Source organism: Cynara cardunculus (assembly GCF_001531365.2).
Source record: "Cynara cardunculus var. scolymus isolate 2C chromosome LG 3, CcrdV1, whole genome shotgun sequence".
NCBI lineage: Eukaryota > Viridiplantae > Streptophyta > Magnoliopsida > Asterales > Asteraceae > Cynara > Cynara cardunculus.
The window spans coordinates 28,318,669-28,336,532 of NC_037530.1; the positions used below are offsets into that span (position 1 = coordinate 28,318,669).

The window sequence follows — 17,864 nt, forward strand, 5'->3', positions numbered from 1 at the left end:
CTTATCTCTCTAATATTTAAAAAAAAATATGTTTTTTTAAAAGAAAATAAGAATGGTTCTTTTTTTACCAACAAATATTATCTTTTAAAGAATATATTATATTTGTTCAAAAACTTTTACTTGACGTATAAATATATTAAATTAATTTGATTTTTTTGAATTATTTACTAATATAACAATATTAAAAATTATAGAACACAATTTATTTTATTAACATTTTACAGAGAACTTTAAAAGATATGTATTTTTTTGAACAACATAAAATAAGATGTGTTACTTTTTTTACAAACAAAATATATCTAAAAAATAATGTAGCATATTTATTTAAGAAAAATATTTTACTCTATAATATTTAATTTGCATGTAACTTAATAAGAAAAAATCAAAAAATTAAATATTTTTTTAAATTATAGCAATAAAAAATAAAAATCACTAACAATAATTTGAAATAAGTTTTTATTTTTATTTTAGTTAAGTCATCAAAATGACGTGTTATCCACCTCACCTCATTAAAGCCATACAAGCAAAAAAAAATCAAGGGTTAACCAGTTCTAAAAATAATAGATTACCCGTTGCTCTAATGAGTAGATTTTTTAAAATACGAGAAAAAACAAAAATAAAATACTATAATAAAAAAATTATGAAAGTATGATACTAAACCCTATCAAGTTCTGGTTGAGTTAGATTCAAATAATTTTAGAACATCCGATTGCTGCGAGTTATTATGGTATTTCGTGGTGGATTGGATTTGTTGGTCGGGTTTTTGAGCAAAATATTCCGACTTTGCTGAAACGGTTTTACTTGTTACACATCTTTCTTTTACAAACTCCGGCGACTGTTCTGGAACCCCTTTTGGTGTTTCCTTTCCTCGTCAATACTTGCAGAAGTAAGGTTTGAATCCCTTTATCTTTCAACCTATGAAATTTTAATTTAGTATATCTGATTGATTTAGATATTACACTACAAAACTCGACTACAATCTCTCTACTCTTCACCTTACAGTTCGTTCTGTTTCGTGTACTTTGTTGTTAATTTCAGTATAGAACTACAAATGTACGAAACTCTCTCAAATCTTTCTATCGGTCTTATGATTCTTCTTCTGCTTCAGTTCGTATTTGATTAATTTCAGTATGAGACTGCAAAACCCAATGAAAATCTTTCCATTTTTACCCTGTGATTCTAATCTGCCATATGTATTGGATCAATTTCGGTGTAAGACTACGAAACCTAATTCAGATCGTTACATTTTTCACCTTATGCTCCTTCTGTTGCATATATGTTTGAATAATTTCAATATAAGAATACCAGAACCCTATTCAAATTTATGTTTTCAGCCTTACTGTTCTTTTGCTTCATATTGTTATTTGGTTTGGTGTTTTTTGGTTACGAACTGAAATTCTATTCTTTGTGCTTTTCTCCAGATTATACGCCTTTTGCAATGAACATCATAACAAGACCCTAAATTTAACCAAGTCTATTCTCAATCCATTACAAAAATGATGTATATTTGTCTTTTGATGTCAAATTCAAAATTGACATGGACCCTGTTGTAATTTTTGTATCGAATTTTGTAGCTGTATTAAATTTAGTGTAATTATGGTTTCATATATGATGTATTTAAATGATTTATCTCAAATTTTAAGTTAAAAGTATTCTGCTTATCTTGAAAAATTAATATGTATTGTTTTCAACCGAGTATATAAAAGCCAAAGGGGTTTTATGGTTTCTGAAGGGAATATATCCATTCATTTCAATTATCTATATGTAAGTCGAACTTCATTACTAGTTGAACAATAGGGAGAATATGAGGATTGCAATCAGAAGTCACAAATGTGGTTAAATTATTGTGTTCTCCTGTGCAGATATCTCAGTTTTCAAGTTTGCATTTATTTTGGATTTAGTAATAACGGATATGGGAACCAAGAATATTATTTGGAACGTGTGTAAGAAGTATCTAACTATCGGGCTTGTGGGCATCACTTTAACAGACCGTTATGCTGGAGTATGCCCTATCCGAGGTTCATCTATGTCTCCAACGTTTAATCCTTCTTTGGGATCATTTACAGGTGGTTTTTGTAGAGCAAAATATTTCTAATCAGTGTTCCGGATGGTACATGTGGCACATTAATGATTAATATCCCTGCAGATGATTATGTTTTCTTGGAGAAATTTTGCCTTGACAAATACAAGTTCTCACATGGTGATGTAGTAATTTTCAGGTATGTATTCTCTCTTTCTTGGCTTTTCACCTAGCATTTTTAGCTTCATGAAGGAACAATATTGTTGTATGGATTTGGCATTTTTTAGACCTTCAATAGATCGTATTCTTGCAGATACTATAGGAGACATCTAGAATGTTGCTATGTTTCCTAAGAAGCAAGGATCAAAGGTTAAATGGTTAAAGATTCTTATAAATGTTAATGGAAAGAAGCTGGGTAAGATGTGCAACAATTGCTTGTTTTTCTGCACCTGCCTATACTTGTTTGTTGTTGTTTACTCGTAACTAGCTTTTCAAAGTTTATCTTATATGCATTTCTCCCTTTCACACTCTTTTCACAAGTCGGAGATGTTCACGGGATCAGCCGCTCTACTATTGAGGTAGAGACCAGATCTGCATACAGCTTACCCCTCACAGACCCCACCTCTGGTGGGATATTGTGCTCGTTGGTTTATTGTACTGTATATATCCTGTTTGTAGCAGCCTTCCAGAATGAAAAAAGTAAGAAAAGGTTTCTCTTTGCTTCTCGCTTTTTCATGGTATCAAGGCCTTGAATCGTCTTTTTCCTCACGAGTTAATATTCCTATCTGTAACATGTAACACCAGGTCTAGGGTTTTCTTCCAGAATCGCTCAATGATGGCACCACAAACTGATAAGACTCACACCTCCATAGAGTCATTGATACACATCTCATGATCTCATCTTCTTCAAAGTTTCCCTTTCCTTTCCTAAATCAACCTTTCGCGGTCAAAATGATCCAAAGTACTTTGACGTTACACCAGAAAAAACAACTTATAAATGTTATTAACTATTTATTGCTCAAGGTCTAGAAGAATACCTAGATGGACCCAAGTCACAACCTCCGAAACTCATCAACAAATCTTCATCTGAGATTGACTAACTACATCCAATGGCATCAACCTATTTTGACCTAAATTTGTCACCTACAACACAACAACTCATGATTCATGAGATCTGGTCAGCACTTACCCAGATCTACTCTTCAACTTTTATCGCACGGTTGACAAGAATTCGCACTTCTGTTCAATCTCTGAAGATGGGAATCTGGAATAGTTTGGCATAGGAGAGCCAGTGTTAACTGTCAAGAGAGGACCATCTAAGAGCATCTCCAACAACTATGCTATAATTTTTTTTAAAATAGAGTATCAAAAGTTAAAATGTCTAAAAATAACACATTGAACTCCAACAACTACTCCATTTTAGCAATTTTATCATTAACTATATTATTAAAATATTCAATATATTTAATAAAATATTATTTCTCTCTCCTAAACACTTGATTTCAATGTCTCCTATTGGTGAGAAAGAATTCAATATTATTTCTCTCTTTTAAATATGAAGTTGTAGGGGCCGTTTGGTTTGGTGGAATGGTTTTGAGGATTGGGATTTCGTGGAAGGATTTGGAATTGGAATCTTTTGTGTGTTTGGTTTGTAGGATTTGGAATGGAATTGAATTCCATTCTTTAAAAATAATATATAAAAACAAATTATAAATAATTAAATTATTTTTTATTAAGGGATTATTGAAAAATGTTTTTAACATATTTTCAAACATTATTACATACAAATCTTACGAAATCCCGTCAAATACCAACCACCCCCTTGGGATTTCAAAATCCCTTGTTTTGGAATTTCATTTGAATCCCGGGATTTCAAATCCTAGAAATCCTTTAAACCAAACATGGGATCTGAATGGAATTCAATTCCTAATCCCTCCAAATCCATTCCAATCCTTCAAACCGAACGGGACCTTAGAGATTTCTCCAAATTTGGAGATTTCTACCATCTCTCTCTTTGTTTTCTCTATTTTAGCATATGTTATAGCATAGCCGTTGGAGCAAAAATACACCCTAAATCTCCAAAATCTCTATTATAGATAGCTTTTAGAGATGCTCTAAGATATTTGTTTGGAGGACCTGTAAGAGCATATAACCCTTTGTTTGCTTTTGTTTATAATTAGTCTAACAAGCCTTCAATTGAAGAGGTACCCATTCTTTTAATGAGTTATGATTTTCAAATTGAGAGCCAATATGTTGTTGAGCAACTTGATCTAACCCAAGCAAACCTTTACACATTCATCTCAACCTTTCCCCGTTAAAAAACAATTTAGGCGCAACAACTCACAAAGGTTTTGATCACTATTTCACAGCCTAGCGTGTTAGGCAAGCCCCTTAGGTAACCCCCTCCCCTGGTTATCCTAACTCCGTGCCTTGGCGTTCCCGTCCATCTTACCTGTCGCACTTCTCAAATCAACAAAAACACTGTGTCATACTTGTACAAAGACGTGATACGACCACCCTCCATTGTTATCACTGAACCAACCGATCTTCACCCTCAAAACCTTAGCACTTATGATGCACCACCATCATATCCCTATATCTCATCCACCTACCATGTGATCGTTCCCCATGTTTCTAGACTCGGGAGCCACTCATCACTTTACACTTGACTATCATACCTTGGATTTAGCTTCATATTATCATGGATATGAGCATGTGACAGTTGGAAATGGTTAGCGACTTTCAATTTCTCATGTTGGTTGTAAAAGTTTAATCACCAATTCGAATTCCCTACTTCTTAACACCATCTTGCATTCTCCTTCTCTATCACATAATCTCATTAGTGTTACCAACTTTGCCATAACAATATGATATTTTCTTGAGTTTCACCCGATTTCTTTCTTGTGGAGGATCATGTTAGCAAGAAAATCCCCCTCCAATGACTTCTTGAGGCTTACATAGAGTATCTTTCGATCTCTCTCTTTCAGCTTCATGTCATCCATTAGTGTCACCTCAAACTTTCTTCACATACTCCACTGAATCAAATATTTGGCATCAGAGATTGGGCGATCTTGCACTTCCACTTCCAGTTGTTGATGACGTTCTCCGAACATGCAAAATTACTGCACCTCGCTCTTCTAAGTTTAATTTATGTAATTCCTACCATCTAGCAAAAAATCATAGAATCCCTTTTCAATTGGCTCGTTCTCAAGTCTTAGCTCCTTTCGAGTTAATACATATCAACTTGTGGAGGTGCATCTCCTCTTATTTTTGTGAATGGTTATCGTTGTTTCTTGTTGCTTGTTGATGAGAACACTAGGTTTAATTGGTTATATTTGTTGAAAGCCAAAGATGAATTTCTTTCAAAATTCCTTTTATTAAGCAAATGGTGAGCACACAATTTGATTCCAAAAGTTAAACTGGTTCAATGAGAATGGAGTGGGGAATTTAGGCTGTTATAGAAAATTCTTGTGTCTTTCAAAATGTTGCATAGATTGTCATGCACTTACACAAAATAGTAGAGTAGAAAAGAAAATCAGACATGTAGTTGAAGTAGGGTGAACTATCACTTTACTGTTTCTGTAAATTTTTGGTCCTATGCCTTCTAGTCTGCCATATATTTGAGAAATCGTTCCCAACTTCATTTCTAGCCATAAAATCTTATAAGAATTCAATGAGAGAAAAGATGTCTATTCCAACATGAATACAATGTACATATTTTTACACAAGCAAAACTGTAATGGCTCTTATAAATCAACCTCTAAAATATAATACAAATCTGTCTAATAAATGGAGAATTAATAATTAGATAATTGATTCCCTAAGAATCAGCACAAAGATTATGTGATATCTCTAACTTGATTTTCTACAAATATTCCAACACTCTGCCTCAAGTTGGCGTGTATATATCAATCATGCAAAACTTGCAACTAAGATATTAGAATAATCTCCTTGTAAGGTCTTTTGTCAGTATGTCGGCTACTTGCTGTGTTGTGGGTAAGTAAATCATGCACACTCTTTCGGAGTCAAGTTTTTTTGATGAAATTCCGATCTACTTCCGCGTGCTTATTTCGGTCATGGTGAACAGGATTGTGAGCTATGCTTACTGCTGCTTTATATCGTCGTACAACTTCATAGGGGATTTGAACGGTAAATGTAGCTTCTCCATTCGTCGTTGCAGCCATATTCTTTCGCATATACAATGTGCCATTGCTCTGAATTCTGACTCAACAATGCTTCGAGACACAATGTAATTGCAATATCCGCTGGTATAGCGTTCGTCTGTGGCAGCGTCTACCCAGTCAGCATCTGTGAATAATTCAATAAACCTGTTTTGTCCTTTCTTAAAGTGCAGTCCTTTCCAGGGATCCCCTTTCAGTACCTCAATGCTCTATAGGCTGCTGTCATGTGTCTCTCCTTTGGGGAGTGCATAAATTGGCTGATAACACTAAAAACAAAAGTGATATCAAGCCTTGTGTGAGAGAGATAGATGAGTTTTCCTACTGGTCTTTGATATCTCTCTTTGTCAACCTCTGGGCTTATCTTCCTCAGCTCCCAGTTTCTTGGGTTCCATTGGGGCGCTAGCAGGTTTACATCCCATCATTTCTGTCTCTGCTAGTAAAGTGAAATGGAGATCCCTTCTTGGCTTCTTGCAACTTCCATTCCTAGGAAGTATTTGAGTGGTCTAAGGGCTTTCATTTCGAATTCCGAGCTGAGGTAGGTTTTTAGTTGGTTGATTTCCTCCAAGTCATCTCCTGTCATGATTATGTCATCAAAGTATACGATAAGAATTAAGATCTTACCATTTTCTGAGTGCTTGAAGAACACCAAGTGATCTGCCTGTCCTTGACTGTATCCTCTACTTGTTACCGCTTGAGTGAATTGGCTAAATTATGCCCTCGGTGATTGTTTTAGCGCGTAAAGTGATTTCTTTAGTCTGCACACTTTCCCTTTGGGTTTTCAAAACCAGGGGGAAAATTCATATAAACTTCCTCCTTGAGTTCGCCACTTAGGAACACATTTTTAACGTCCAACTGCATTAGAGGCCAATCAAGGTTAGCTGCCAGGGAGAGTAAAACTCTAACAATATTTGTTTTGCAACAGGGGCAAAAGTCTCTTGATAGTCAATGTCAAACGTTTCAGTGTAGCCCTAGATACAAGTCTTGCCTCGTACCTGTTTATGCTACCATCACTGTTGTATTTGGTGGTGAACAACCATTTGCATCCCACAGTCTTCTTCCTTGTTGAAAGGTCACTTAGTCTTTATGTTCCATTATATTTCAAGGCTGTTAGTTCTTCCAAGAAGGCACTCTTCCATTTTGAGGATTGAAGAGCGTCATTTATGTTTTTTGGAGTTTCATCCTGATCCAAATGAGTGATGAATGCTCTATGTGTAGTAGACAACTTCTCATAGGACACAAAGCTGGAAATAGGGTGCTTTGTACATGATCAGACTCCCTTTCGAAGGACAATTGGGAGATTTTCATGACCTGTGGTGTCCGAGACAGCAATTAATGGTTGTTCATTTTCAAAATAGTTTTCGGGAACAACTTCTTGGCAATCCAAAGTCGTTGATATATGCATTCTGGTAGAGCGATGTCTCCTCAAATAAACAAGCAAATCAGGTCCATCAAATTCAGGGACATTCGGGGACAGGTGTGGTGTTTCTAGGAACGAATTTTCTGGGATGGGAACTATTAGAGCATTGTGTTGGATTTCCTGATTTTCAACACCTTCAATGTTGAGGAGACCATTTAAGGACTCATGGTCTCCCTCTGAAGATGAGGCCTGGGAAAATAGGGCTCAAATTCGTAAAAGGTGACGTCTTTAGAGACAAAGATTTGTTGCAAGGTTGGTGAGAAACACGTCTATCCTTTCTGTGTTGATGAATAGCCAATAAAGGCACATTTCAATGAAGGCAGAGTTGTGAACAAAGCCTGTTTCAATGATTTAACGGCGACCCAAGCCCATTCCACAGTTTAATTATGCCTAAGCCTGGGCCAAACTTGAAGCGACCTTTCAACTTTTCTACAGGGTCGGTATTGATCACTGATTCTCAGTGTATGGGGTGATGGGTGCAAGTGACAATCTTAGGAAATTGCCACCTCTGCTATCACCAACGCTGCAGAGGCCACCGTTGCCCAAACCACGACAGCCACCACCACCACTTGTGGTAAATCGATTGATACTTAATGGCAAGAGGCTGCAGAGTCACGAGAATAAACAATCATTTACCATGGTAGATGGAAAACCTAATCCGGTAGGACCAGGAAATAACAAGTTTAGAAATAAGGCAGTTATAATGAGTAGCAACACAACTCTAGTAGTTTCTGCGAATACATGTATCCAACTTGCTAGCTTTGATGCACAAGATATGCCCCAGTTTGCGACTAACATCTTTGGAGGGCCTTCAAAAAGCATAATAAGAGGGAGGGGTAGTGGAGTGTTAAAGTTAGATACTACACATGTGGAATCATCTTCAAATGTGGTTGTCGGTGCATTGATGACCACCGATGCACACAGTTCTGTGGTGCCGTTCAAGACATGCATCTGCTTTAGGCTCTTATTCACCACCTTCAACTATGGCAAGTGGTAAGGTACGAATTTTTGCGTTACCTACGCAGTCGAAATCATCCATTAAAGAGCAGCCTCATACCACCTATAGGGATCGGGCTGTCAAACTGTGGAGTTTGTAAGTGCTTGCTAAGAATTTCAATTGCACAGTTTTCTTTTGGGAATTGTCTATCTACTCTTGGGGTTAGGAATCCAAATCAAGTCTTAGGGGGTGTTTGGTTCATGGAATTTGGTGGAATTGGAATGGCCAAATCTTTGACCAAATTCCAAATCCCATGTTTGGTTCACATAATAGATGTGAAGGAATCCTTCCAATTCCATCCAATTCGTTATTTCATTGATTTCACAATTCCACCGCATATACCACGGATTTCAAATTCCAATCCGACAAATTTCTTATCCTCATCCATTCATCGACGCTGTATCTCGATTTGCTCTGTTCTGCTATGCTCGATCTCCTTTGCTCGACCTCGTTTAAAACTAAGAATGACAATGGGCCAGGTTTGGGACGGTTATTGGTATCCTCGTGACCGTCCTGATCCCCGTCGGGGATCTTATCGGGTTCTGCGGTTTCCCCGATCCCCGTTGGGGAATTCGTGAAGGTAAAAATCCTCTTTTTACCGTTCACCGTTGGTTGTAACCGAACCCGAAACCAAAACCCGAAACAGAAACCCGAAACAGATCTAAAAATCCCCGTTAAAATCTCCGAATTTAATATATTATATATATGTAAATATATATATATATTTATATAAATTAAAATTAATATATACACACATATCAAGCCGGGCCGGGCCGATGATCACCGTCTCCGCCCCCGTCCCCGTTAAAATCCCCGAATTTGTCCCCGATCCCTGCCCCGTCCCCGATAAGATGTCCCCAAACCCAGCCCGAAAGTTTCGGTTTCAGTTTTTTTTGCCTGTAATTTTCTCGTTGAATTCCGTGAACGAAACAAAAAAATTCCAATTCGGTTAAGAATTCCATTCCAATTCCATCCAACCAAACGCAATCAAAAGACATGGTCAAATTCCATCAAATTCCCTCAAAGTCAAATTCATTTGATGAATTCCAATTCCATTGAATTCCATTCTACGAACCAAACGCCCCCTTAGTATTGAAAAGGGTGGTCAGATTGCCAATACTTCCAACTAAAAGGCTTGTCATTGGTAGTGATAGTGCAATATGTTAGTAGTGGTACAAGTAGGTATTGCTTACAGCGTACAAGTTGGTATTGCATATGCCCAAGTATAAATAAGTCGTGAGGGTCCAGTATGTGCGCATTCTATTTTGGTTAACACTTTTTGGGCGTGAGTCCTGTGGAGAGATTCTGGCCTCTCGAAAGCCAGAAACCCTATTGTAAGTATTCGATTGTGAGTAATACAACCAACCAGATTTATCATTGACTTTTACTGTTTTAGTCGGGTGTACATCAGTGTTCTTTCAGGCACTACATAGATTTTGATATAAGTTTAACACAAACATGTTCCTTTATCCTTGGTGATCATCATATTGTAGGGGCAATTGCTCCCTCGACCCAAAGGCCATGGGTGTGGGTGAAAAAAGTTGCGTCTTTATGAAATACAGGAGAAATGTTGTGTATAAAGATCTCCTTCCCCAACTTTCACGAAGCCAAGAAGCCTTGGTTTTTGGTAAAAATCTTCAAGAGAAGTTTGACATCTCATTAAACTCTACATGCTAAACATTGTAAATTTCCATATTTTGAAGTTTGCTTGAACTGGAGTCAAATGTATCTCCATTTAATTAAATACAAATGTTGTTATACTTTCTTTTGATAGCTTGATGTTTTGCTATTTAGTTTCATCCCTACATAGATGATGATTCCAAATGCCAATGTAGATCCTATTGTTTTGCAGCTCCCCAACTAATTACAAGGAGAGATGTGTGAAAAGAATAGTCGCCATGGAAGGTGACTATATCAGTAATGTGAATGGTGCTTCAAAGGTCCCTGAAGGACATTGCTGGGTTGAGGGAGATAATTCAGCTTCTAGCTTTGATTCAAGATCATTTGGCCCGGTATGTCAGCTTTATACTAACTTGATGCTTCATAATGCTACAATTCTATCACTACAAGTGAGTGCCATAGGGTATTAGATGGTTGCCATCTCTAGCTCCTTCCTCCATCTTTCAGCCATTTTTTAAAGGAGCGGTTAGCATTTCAAACCATGGCACATGAATCAAAATATGCAAAAGATAACTAGACCTCCAGTTGGCAGAAAATAACCAACTTAACTCTTGTACTGTTGTGTTATTTTTGCTATTTATGTCGAGTGTAGTGTTCATTTTGTTACTTTCTGCTTCACGTGAATCTTTTTATTGCATTTTCACAAATATGTTGGTTATTTAGAGACCGTGCCATTTATAATGGCCCAAAATGCTACTGCACTTTCTTTAACTCGTGGCGTGAAATTGCTCACCCTTTTTTGACTAATGCTCAACATTGAAGAAATTTTTGGACGATAAGAAAAATTGATGGTGTGAGGTGTCCCAAAGAAACATAGATGATTATGCTGACTGTTGAGCTCCACGGATTGGGGACGTGCGAGTCTAGAGCTAGTGGCCTCCTATGTTGTTCGTCTTAGGAGTAGCCTCTCACGATCAAGTTAGATGTCATTTAGAGGTAAAATGAGTATGTCTATATTGTCTGGGGCTACGTTGTGTGTGAAGATATGTAACTGATGCAAACAAACTTATATCATCAAAAAATTACATGCTACAGTGGTGGTGTGTGACAGGTGTTTTGTTACAATATAGAGTAGGGTCATCGTAGCTTCTACATGTAAGGTCCACTTGTAGAAACATGTGGGTGTGCCAGATATTTGGTTTTCGTATATTTTCTTTTCTTTTTGTTGGAACGGTGTATTGGTATCAGTGGTGTGCTACATTTCTCAAGCAGTTTGACTGCATTGGGTTTGTTCCTTGGATTCGGGTTCATCCTCCTGGGAGTCCATGGCTGTTGCACCCTTGCCATCCCTTTCATCTCAGAATGTTTGTAGGCATTAATCATGTGGCCGTGTTCCAGTGAGTGCCGATGAGAGCACCCAATTTGTTTTGATCCTTCCATTCATCAACTATATTCCTCCAATCAAAATGAGAACGATTATAGTTAGGTCTGCGTGGCTGAACGTGTTAGGAGCGAGATGGCCGAGACTGTCTTATCCCTTGTACCCTTTCATTTTTCTACCCACATATCAAACATAATAATAAGGAGCACGAAGATGGCATCATTGGAGAAGAAGATGATTTGACAGCAAGATTAAGATCCATCGCATGCCATAGTGTCAGTTAAGCATAACTGTGTTACAACTCTACCAGTTACTTGGGTGACGTCATAGGAGTTGCTCAACTGTCACCATGTTCCATAAGTGCATAGCGACGGAGTTGTGGAGTGAACCAATTCACATATAAACAGCTCACGACAGTGATACTCACAAACCAAACCAAACCAAACCAAACCAAGCCAAAATGACCAAGGTATATCTCACCAAGAGGTGGGGTGGGGATAAGATGTATTCTGAAGAGTAGAATGGTTCTTTCAATGAAGACCCCGGCTTGCGAAAAGTGTGTGAAAGAGAGATAGGTAGTCCAAAAAGATTGAGGAAATATAAAAAGGACAAGACTTGGAAGAAGATGAACTTGAGACAAGAAAGGCACATACGATAAATTTTGAAAAGCTATTAAGGAGTTAGCAACAATATTCAAACATAAAACATGTACAAGAAAACACAGCCTGTAAACCCTAGTCTGCTACTCTAGTCCCCATCTTCAAGAACTCCTATTAGAGGCCATGTCCTTGGAAATGCCTAAAGCCGCCATATACAAATTTTGTCGCTCATCCGACGTCCTCTTTGGCCTTCCTCGCCCCTCAACTGTCACACTTTCTATCCTTTTCATTGGAGTGTGAGCAAACCACTGCAATCTTTTCTCCATCAATTTGAGAGAGATATTTAAGATCCAATAAGTCGAAGCTTGTTACCTGGGTTACTGTTGCTGCCGCTGTTTGGATTGTTCCTCAGCCAGATCAGATTGCAAAGGCAAGTCGCCAGCCAGCCGCTGAACACCCCTAATAACGGTGTGATCGCCCCGTCCCATGAATTTGCAACAATTTTCATTTTAAATACCTTAGTGCTTTCCTTATGGCAGAATTGCCTATCATTATCATTACAAATGATTGATGGCATTCATATTGTTCCATTATAAGAGTTACCCATTTGAAGGGTATGTTTGACATTTCACTTTAGTCAAACCCATGTTAGATAACCTGTTGGGTTCATCGTGACAGTTTTCGTAGGACCAAGGGCATCTAGAGGATCGTAAATATGAGTTCCTAGTACCAACTCTGCTAAACTTTGTAAATTATTTCGCACTAATGCCTTACCTTGCTTATGTTTTTCTTGTATATTTTTGTATGTTATTACTTATAACGAGCTTCTCAAAGTCTCTCTCTCTCTTTCACACTTTTCACAAGCCCAGGTCATTCGGTTAAATGAACTTTTGCAAGATCCATAACGTTTGAGGACACCACCTTCATACATAAGAATCCTTAGAAACCTGTAAAAGAGTATAATACGGTTTACGTTTATTTTCAGATTCCGTTAGGATTGATTCATGGAAGAGTTACTCACGTGATCTGGCCGCCACAAAGAATGAGAAAAGTTGATAGAAGAATTCGTGAAGACGGACTTGCTTTCTGATCATGCGAATATCGTTGTGTCATTACATCTGTATTCATCTTATTGTTTGATCTTCAATTTTCTATTCCTGAAACTGAAATGCATAAACAATCAGTCTTGAACTTGTTTCTTGCAACTACAAAGCTCTGCTTTATTTTTGTTTCTGGTCTATATATCATTCAAGGTCAAGGGTATCTGAATCACAAGTTTTAAGGCCCAGACCTCAATAAATGAAATTATTTGAGAAGCATCTTTGTCTTTTCACAATAAATGAACAAACATTAGTTTTGAATTCAAATAGTGATAGCAATAAGCAATGAATTAATAAAATTAACACAAATATATAAATGATATGAAATAAATTTATTAAAAATTGTAATTAAATAGCAACGACTTCTTAAAACTTGCAAGTAATCATCTGATACTGATATCTGTAGTTAGGGGCCGTTTAACAAACACTTACCAAGTCACATTACCTCACCGGATGAATATGGTAAAGACCAAGAATCTTACCCAGTAAGAGCGAGACAAGGACCAAAGAGTCTTACCAGGTAAGTGAGGGGGGACGACTCTTATCACGGTAAGCATTTACCGGGTAAATTGTTGCATGCGATGTTTTAATTGATTAAAATCTTACCCAATAAGTAAATAATAGTGTTAAATTTTATTGGTAAGCAGTTACCGGGTAAGTATTTGTTAAACGGCCACTTAGTTAACAGAGTCGTTTCGATTCAATTTCTTAGGGATACCAATAAGAATCAATATGCAGATAATACAATCATGAAAGAGAGAGGTTACCAGAAGAAATCAAATACTTTTTGATTCGATCACTAGATTGGAAGCATAGTATTTTGAAATATATAACCGCGACTGTATTTCTTATTGATGAATGTAAAGACTCCACTTTTGGGTCAACTTGTAACAACTAAAAAGGGTTTCACTCTGGAATTCTTCCACTAGAAATTTCCAACAAATTTGCGACGGATCACTAGTGAACTACGGACGGATTTTTCCACTAGTGAACTACAATCTGGCGGTGAATCCATAGGTAATCACGATCACCGACCATTTTTTTTTCCGGTCGTGATATTTGTATGTAATCCGTTGATGATGGCTTTTTCTGACAGAATACCAACATATGTTTTTTTGTCGGTGAAGCCCCTTTGTTTTATAGTGCAAGTTTTTGAATAATGTTTTGGTAAGTGGGTGGATAATCAAATGAGAGGTCTCGGTTTTCAATTTTGGGCATAACCTACAAGTCAAAAGAATGCGATTTTCCTCTCCCATGATGACCATGGGACTAGTGGGGTGCTCCAAAGGGTGAAATGAGGCATGGAAGGGAGCCATTACGGAGAAGTTCCGAGAGGCTTCCATCGAAAAACTCATATGTCTGCAGAAAAATGGTATAAGGGTAAATGTATTCTAGCTATTTTCAAATAGACCCGAATATTGGACTAAACAAACAAGGGGAGTCAGTGAAGTTTCATCTGCGTATGTAAACTATAAGCTTGGAGATCATGCTTTCCAAAAGACGAGATATGAAGAAAATGTTTGATCAAGGGATGTTTAAGATTAACTTGGAGCCTTTACTATAACGAAGTAAATTCAAGTGATATCGGGTCCACTTTAAGTTGTTAAATACAAATAATTTAAATTAAAATAAATTTGAAAATTAAAGTTTGCCCAAATGTTGTTTTTGAAAATAAATGTAGAGTTTACTTTAACAGAAAGAGGTCATCACAAAATAAAGAAGTTTGGTTTTTTAAGTTTTGGTAGTTTAACTAGTAAGATATTAGGTTTGCGTGTTAGTTGTCAACGAGTCTTGTAGAGCCACTGGCCACTTGAGGTTTGTCTGTCATTAACTTTAGGATCCTATGAGATTATTAAAAAAATTAAAGATTAAGTAAGAAGTTGTCAATGGCTATATTACCATTCGAGAACCACCAAACTTGTGTAGGTCTTCCCCCCCCCCCCCCCCCCAAAAAAAAAAAAAAACCATAAACACATAGGGTCGGGTTTAGTGGAAAACCGTAAAAAATAAAAAATTAAAAAATTTCCTTGTAACCATTCATCAAGTATGGTATGCACATGTCAATACAAGTAATTTGTAAGTAATATTCTAGTATGCACATGTGCATAACATGCACACATGCATAAAAACCAAAAAACATCTTCAATTACTTGTATATACATATACATACTGTACAGATGAACCGTTATTAGGTGTTTTTCAGTTTTTCATTTAGAGGGGGGGGGGGGTCATATGCAATTTGTCCGGTATGCACATTTGCATAATATGCACCCGTGCATAAAAACCAAGAAACAACTTCAATTACTTGTATGTACATGTGCATATCATCCAGATGAATGATTATTAGCATGTTTCTCAGTTTTTCATTTTTGGGATTTTCCCCTGAACCTCCTTCTCTTTCTATACATACATACATACATACATACATACGTATATATATATATATATGTATATATATATATATGTATGTATAGGGTTCAAACGAGAACCCCTGTGATTTATGAGAACGTGAGAACAACCCAATAACCTCATATTGTGATAAAAAATAAAATTAAAAGATTTTTAAAATTAAAATTGAAATTGAAAAAGATTAAAAAAATTAAAATTAAAAGGGTAATAATGGAAATGATATCATCAAATCTTTTAAACACAATCATTATTATCATTAACCTTATCATTATCTAGTAAACAATTAAAAATTCAATGAGACTCATAACTTCAAATCATAAAACAACCGACCGAAGCAAACCTTGATCCACGGTGATCGACCAAGAACCCTAATCGAGAAGCCATTGCATGCAACAAGCGGACAACAAGAAGAAGTTTATTCAAGGTATCTTTCAAAATTACTCGTTTTGAATAAGTTTTTAGTCGATTAGTCGTGATACTCATGTGATATCAATGTCACTCGATTTGATCATGGTTTCAATTGGTTATGTTAGACATTATCACAACGATTTCGAATGGTTTCGATAGGTTAGGATTATACTAGGTGTGATAATCATGTGATATGGGTGTGATAATCATATAATAGAGGTGTGATATTCACCGTTATACATCACTTGGGTTATCGTTTTGGTTGATAAGTTAAATTTTTGGTGTAATCATGTGATATGAGTGTGATAATCATGTGATATGGATGTGATAATCATGTGATAGGGGTGTGATAATCACCGTTATACATCACTTGGGTTAAAGTTTTGGTTGATAAATTAAAATTTTGGTGTAATCATGTGATATGGGTGTGATAATCATGTAATATGGGTATGATAATCACCGTTATACATCACTTGGGTTATCGTTTTGGTTGATAAGTTAAATTTTTGGTGTAATCATGTGATATGGGTGTGATAATCACCGTTATACATCACTTGGGTTATCGTTTTGGTTGATAAGTTAAATTTTTGGTGTAATCATATGATATGGGTGTGATAATCATGTGAGATGGGTGTGATAATCACCATTATACATCACTTGGGTTATCGTTTTGGTTGATAAGTTAAATTTTTTGGTGTAATCATGTGATATGAGTGTGATAATCACCGTTATACATCACTTGGGTTATCGTTTTAGTTGATAAGTTAAATTTTTGGTGTGATAATCATGTGANCATGTGATATGAGTGTGATAATCACCGTTATACATCACTTGGGTTATCGTTTTAGTTGATAAGTTAAATTTTTGGTGTGATAATCATGTGATATGGGTGTGATAATCATCGTTATACAACATGAGTTATCGTTTTGGTTGATAAGTTAAATTTTTGGTGTAATCATGTGATATGGGTGTGATATGGAGAAGAAAAAAACTAACAAGAGTAAAACGTGGAAACGTGATAGGATAATTATGGTTAATTAAAAATAAAATAAAAATTACTTAATTACATTACTTCTTTTATTAAATTATTTATATATAATAAAAGTTAATTTATTAAATAAAAAAGTTTGAGGTTATTAGGTTGTTTTCGCGTTCTCGTAAATCATAGGGGTTCTTGTAAATCATAGGGGTTCTCGTTTGAACCTCCACCTATATACATATATAGAGGTTGGTTATTATACAACCCTTTACATTTGTACAACCAATACAACCCAATCTCAACCGTCCATTTAATTTGATGAATATGTGATTTCATAAAAGTTTTGATTGTTTCCTAATATAAAATATTGATCATAATTAATGAACCCTATTCATGTTTCATAAATATTCAAATCATAATAAATAAACTCTCATCATTTCTATAGATATTTCAATTAATTGGGTTGCATTGGTTGTACAAAAAGACATTGTTGCATTTGAAATATACCCTACATATATATATATATATATATAGAGGAGCGTTCAAATGAAAACCCTCTCCATTTGTGTAAACCGTGTAAACCAATTTCAACCATCCATTTTCTTGATCAATGGTCAAGATTTGTATGCTTTATTTATGGAAATTAAAAAAAAAATAAAAAATAAAAATTCAGTTTATTTCATCAATAAGGGTATAACGGTAAACAATCATTAACATTCATACTATGGAAATGTTTATTGAAATAAAAATTCA

General features: G+C 36.0%; 1 protein-coding gene across 3 annotated transcripts; it reads left to right on the top strand.

The window, feature by feature from the left end:
• Positions 1-673: 673 nt before the first annotated feature.
• LOC112510059 (mitochondrial inner membrane protease subunit 2-like) lies at positions 674-13,418 on the top strand. 3 transcript variants are annotated; one of them, XM_025115333.1, is made up of 5 exons: positions 674-891; positions 1,863-2,066; positions 2,147-2,219; positions 10,468-10,627; positions 13,201-13,418. In XM_025115333.1, the coding sequence occupies exons 2-5, from the start codon at positions 1,913-1,915 to the stop codon at positions 13,303-13,305; spliced, it is 492 nt and encodes a 163-aa protein (XP_024971101.1). In that variant the 5' UTR covers positions 674-891; positions 1,863-1,912; the 3' UTR covers positions 13,306-13,418. The 3 variants fall into 3 exon arrangements, with proteins under 3 accessions (XP_024971101.1, XP_024971102.1, XP_024971103.1); XM_025115334.1 differs by having other exon boundaries at positions 714-886; XM_025115335.1 differs by lacking the exon at positions 674-891 and adding an exon at positions 970-1,053.
• The last annotated feature ends 4,446 nt before the right edge of the window (positions 13,419-17,864 follow it).